At 50.6% G+C, this 5,179-nt stretch overlaps 1 protein-coding gene across 1 annotated transcript; it reads left to right on the top strand.

Moving 5' to 3' along the window:
• The first annotated feature begins 176 nt into the window (after positions 1–176).
• Positions 177–4,030, top strand: SIX3 (SIX homeobox 3). The gene is made up of 2 exons (XM_044660646.1): positions 177–985; positions 3,838–4,030. Exons 1-2 carry the CDS (start codon positions 177–179, stop codon positions 4,028–4,030), a joined length of 1,002 nt encoding a protein of 333 aa, XP_044516581.1.
• Positions 4,031–5,179: the final 1,149 nt, after the last annotated feature.

The raw sequence follows: 5,179 nt of genomic DNA on the forward strand, positions 1-5,179 counted from the left end.
CTCCTCCTCCTCCTTCTCCTTCTCCTTCTCCTCCTCCTCCATCTCCTCCTCCTCCCCTCTCCTCTCCCTCCTCTCTCTCTTTTCCTCCTCCTCCTCCTCCCCCCTCTCCTCCTCCTCCTCTTCCTCTCCTCTCTCTTCCTTTCCCTGAATTTTCTCCTCTCCTCTCAGGTCATTCCATGGTATTCCGCTCCCCTCTAGAGCTCTATCCCTCCCACTTCTTCTTGCCAAACTTCGCGGATCCTCACCACCGCTCCCTACTTCTGGCTAGTAGCAGCGGCGGCGGCGGCGGCGGGAGCAGTGCGGGTGGAGGCGGCGGCGGCGCGGGAGGAGGCGGCGCGGGAGGAGGCGGCGGCGGTGGCGGAGGAGGCGGCGGCAGCGGCGGCGGCTCCAGGGCCCCCCCGGAAGAGTTGTCCATGTTCCAGCTGCCCACCCTCAACTTCTCTCCGGAGCAGGTGGCCAGCGTCTGCGAGACGCTGGAGGAGACTGGGGACATCGAGCGGCTGGGACGCTTCCTCTGGTCCTTGCCCGTGGCCCCGGGGGCGTGCGAGGCCATCAACAAGCACGAGTCTATCCTGCGCGCCCGCGCCGTGGTCGCCTTCCACACGGGCAACTTTCGCGACCTCTACCACATCCTGGAGAACCACAAGTTCACCAAAGAGTCGCACGGCAAGCTGCAAGCCATGTGGCTGGAGGCGCACTACCAGGAGGCGGAGAAGCTGCGCGGTCGCCCTCTCGGCCCAGTGGACAAGTACCGAGTGAGGAAGAAGTTCCCGTTGCCCCGAACCATCTGGGACGGCGAGCAGAAGACTCATTGCTTCAAGGAGCGGACTCGGAGCCTGCTCAGGGAGTGGTACCTTCAGGACCCCTACCCCAACCCCAGCAAGAAACGCGAACTGGCTCAGGCCACGGGCCTCACCCCTACACAAGTTGGCAACTGGTTTAAGAACCGGCGGCAGCGCGACCGGGCAGCTGCGGCCAAGAACAGGTCAGTGCCAGGCCCCTGCCGGCCCCCAGCCTCCAGCCCCGGGCTATTCCCAACTTTCCCATCACCCGGGCTGGAGGCGTAGGGCCTGCGGAAGGGGACCAACACTGGGAGGGCGGCGGGTGGGAAGACCGGGATAGGAGGCGAGCTCCGGGCCGGTCTGGGAAAGTTTGCACCGCCCGCAGGGCGCCGGGAAGCGGAACTGGTCTTATTAACTTATTTGTCCTGTGGTGGAGGTTGTGGGAGGGAGCGGGGTCGGGGAGCAGGTAACCCTTCAGCTCTTGCTTTGTGCCTGCTTGTTAAGTGTGAGGTTCCCTGGGGAGTAGCCACCCAGGCCTTGCTCCGAGGTCCCTGGCTCTCTCTCCCGCCCCCCCCCCCCCCGCCCTTCCCATGCCCAAGAGTTGTCTGAAGCGGGACTGGCCTGGGGCTCCTAGTTGCCACAGAATACCAGAGGCAGGTCTCCGCTCCTCCAGTTCTTTCTCCCGCTCTCCTGTTCCTAGCTCAGGGCTCTCTGCTCAGTGGAAAAACCATGGCGAGCACAGAGAATTTTTTATACTCAACTCTCGGCTGTCCAACAATAAATTCGATCTAGTTGAACATTGTAATAGTAATACTAAGTCTATACATTGATATATATGTGAGTATATAAATATATATATATATATATCATTGTGCAGAAATGTTTGTGTATATATACGCACATATATTTTATGCATAAATATCCTGAAAGCTGGAAAGTAATACAGAGGACAGAATATTCATGGGGAAGCTTCTCCTATTTCAAATTCCTGATCTGTTTGCGGTGTTGACAGAAACGAGAGAGAGCCGGGTTGAAAGAGACTCCTGACAAAAAACGGCCCCTTCGATTAATGTATGTATGCGTTTGAGTGTAGTATATTTTAGGTAGTAGTGTTGAAGAGGACAATGTGTGTACGGATGTGCGGCTACTTTCAGCTTGAACCTGGCTGGTCATGGGGGTTCGGTAAATCTGTGCAATTTGGAAATTTGAGATCACTATGAACTAGGAGGTCAGTCCCCAATACCACAGGCCAGTTGGGTCCAAAGTTGTTTGAGACAGGTTTAAGCTGAGGTTGTTAGGCCTGCATGTAAGGGAGTGGGGGGAGAACAGGAGAAGGAAGAGAGAATGAAGGAAAGAAAAGGAGAAGAGAAAAAGGAAGCAAGAAGGAAAGGAAGGATGATAGAAAGAAAATAAAATTCGAAGGCAGAACCTTTTCCCTAATTCTAGGACTTCAACCAGTCTCCAAAGCCTACCACCCTGTGATAGTGTCAGTAACTAACCCTGTGCTCTGGACAGTCAGGCTGATAAAATTATGTTCGTTTATGCTTGAGTCTGGGAATCCAGTGGCTTGGTTTGGGGCTTTAAATTGGCCAAGCTCTCTCTTGTGGAACCCGCTTTTCGTTGGATGAGGGGAAGAGTCAAACGGTATTCAGGCCTCTCTTCCAAAACCCTTTTGCCTCAGCCTAGGGCTGAGACCCAGCTCTCAGAAGAGGAAAGAATGTTTACATGAAGGTCCTCACTACTCCTCTGCCTTACTTCTTTGCCTTATTGCCTCTTTTTTTCTCTATTCTTCCTCTACTTTCCCCCACTTCTTCCTGGCTCCCTCTCTTTGTCACTTAATTTGTTATAAAGTTAAAAAAAATACTTCTAGTATCCCACATAAAGCCCACTGATGCTTAGTTTCACAATATCCTTGGAGGGGTCTTGGAAACAAGGCCCTAAAAAGGGGAATCTTATCTTTTCTGTCAACTCATCCAACTGGCGCTAGCTTCACTGATGAGAACACACTAGTTGGGTGATGGGGATGCCAGCTGTTAAAGTGGGGTCTGTTGCCAGATACCTTTCTTTTCTTTTACCACTCTCTACATCCAGTTGGCCAAGATAAATGCTTCCTGTTCCCATCCTTTCACCAGGCAGCCAGCCTGATTTTAGGCCTTCCTGGGCCGTAGGACTCTGGGTTCTTTCCTCTATGAATATTGGGGCCTGGCCCCAATCCTCTTTCCTTTACTCTCATTTCCTTTCTCTTCTCCTATTCTGATTTCCCCAAGTTCTAGGTGACTACAGGAAAACCTCTAAAGATGTTTGGGGGACCGAAGGACATTCTGAGGAGCAAGAAAAAGATGATTGATGAGAGAGAGAGAGAGAGAGAGAGAGAGAGAGAGAGAGAGAGAGAGAGAGAAACACTAAAGACTGGACAGATGGAAAACAAGGGAATGGGAAAAGATGGAGCAATGGAGAGACAAGGAGAAATAAGAAAAATGAGGGGAGGGTTGAAGAGAAATCAGAGAAGATAGAAGCCCCCCCCAAAGGGTAATGATGCTCTCTGCTTTGGGGGAAGTCAGTGACCTTGGGGCTCAAATAAGTTTAGGCAACTACATAGCCCAGATCCCTCTCCATCTAAGAACAGGAGGTTTAAAACAATACCAGGCCAGAGTGGAGGGTGAAGTGGATTAGGAAGCTGTAGGGCAGTGGAGAGAGAAAACTGTTTCACAGAAAGTGAGTGGGCAGTAAAAGAGGCTCTGGCCGAGTTGCGTTGGTATTTACCTGTACATGTAGGTATCAGAGTGCCCAAGTCTATGCTTGTGGGCTTGTGAGTTATCAGTGTGGTTGCATCTCAAGGAGCGAGCTGGAGGTTGCAGGCGATTCTACAGCTCCAGTTGTGTGTGTATCTGAGGGCTTCCTTGGTAGGCAGTGACCCGGGCAGAGGGACACAGGGACTATGAGACTGCTGGTAGGTCCTGCAAGTGGTAGGGAAAAGGGGGAGGGCGGTCTGTCTGCCGGCCCGGCCGGTTATGTCAGGGGAGCTTCGCTCCGTGTTGTCTTTTTTGCTCCCCAGGCTGCAGCATCAGTCGATCGGACAGAGCGGCATGCGCTCGCTGGCTGAGCCTGGCTGCCCGACGCACGGCTCGGCAGAGTCGCCATCCACGGCGGCCAGTCCCACAACCAGTGTGTCCAGCCTGACAGAACGAGCGGACACCGGCACCTCCATCCTCTCGGTAACCTCCAGCGACTCGGAATGTGATGTATGATAGCGGAAAGACGGTCCTCCTCCACCTTTCCCTCCTCCTCTTCCTCCTTTTCCTCCCCCCTCCCCCAACTCCTGTCTCTCCCACCCTAGAGCAAACCCAAATCAGGACACACATACACACACATACACACAGCCACACACGCACACACAAAGCCAAAATTTTAAAAAGCAAGAAACATTAGAAACTAATCAAAACTGTCAACAAAACCCAACCACCTTCAGCCACCACCGCCACACAACGGACCCGGACGCCAACAGACATTCACAAATGCTGATGTTGCGGGGGGAACAATTAAAAGAGGTGACAATTGTATACTTTCTAGGACAAGCACGACTTCTCCTTTCGCTTCCCATGGACGAGGCACCCCACCTGCATGACGGTTTATTTGTATCTGGGAAAATATTCTCTATAGCTTAAAACGATTTAAAAAGAATCGAATACACAATCACCACCGAGGCAACAACGGGCGACAAAGACCAAAAATGACAAAAACAGCAACAACTACAACAAAAAATGAACCCACCAACGCCATCTCCGTTCTGAATTTGTACAAAAAAAAAGAAAGAAAAAAAAGAGAACTCCTTGTGAAGAGGGAAATAGCAAATGTTTCTTGCCTTTTTTTTTTTGCTCTCTCTGTTTCTCTCTCTCTCTCTCTCTGTTTCTCTCTGTTTCTCTCTCTCTCTCTCTCTGTTTCTCTCTCTCTCTCTCTCTCTCTCTCTCTCTCTCTCTCTCTCTCTCTCTCTCTCTCCTCTCCTCTCCTCTTTTTCTGTCTTTCTCCTCTTTCTTTCTTTCTTTCTGTCTCTTTCATCTCTCTTCTTTCCCACTTCCTCTTCCTCTCTGTTTTTAAGTCCAAGTAATGGTCAGCCAAGATGCAATCTTCTGTTTTTTTGTTCAGCAGACAATCATTTTATTCGTAAGCACCTTTTTTTCTACACTTCTGTCACTGCCTGTGTGGGTACTGGTTATAAATGTGGAAAAAGGATAGTTATGACTGTAAAAGATTTTATTTTTATTTCAAAATTTTATATGAATTATGTATATCTTAATGATGCGGTCATTTTTCCCAGTTTGTAATATATGTGTAGAAATTGCCTGTATATTCTATTGCTTTTTTCTCTTCTCCCTTTTGCCATTTTCTGTGTTCTCTCT

The sequence above is a fragment of the Gracilinanus agilis genome, chromosome 2 (genome assembly GCF_016433145.1).
Source record: "Gracilinanus agilis isolate LMUSP501 chromosome 2, AgileGrace, whole genome shotgun sequence".
Taxonomy (NCBI): Eukaryota; Metazoa; Chordata; class Mammalia; order Didelphimorphia; family Didelphidae; genus Gracilinanus; species Gracilinanus agilis.

What these genes read in the sequence shown, in the direction of transcription:
- SIX3 (XM_044660646.1), top strand. Translation starts at nt 177, where the DNA reads ATGGTATTCCGCTCCCCTCTAGAGCTCTATCCCTCCCACTTCTTCTTG. An exon ending in GCAGCTGCGGCCAAGAACAG is followed by an intron (nt 986 to 3,837) that starts GTCAGTGCCAGG and finishes TTTGCTCCCCAG; the next exon opens with GCTGCAGCATCAGTCGATCG.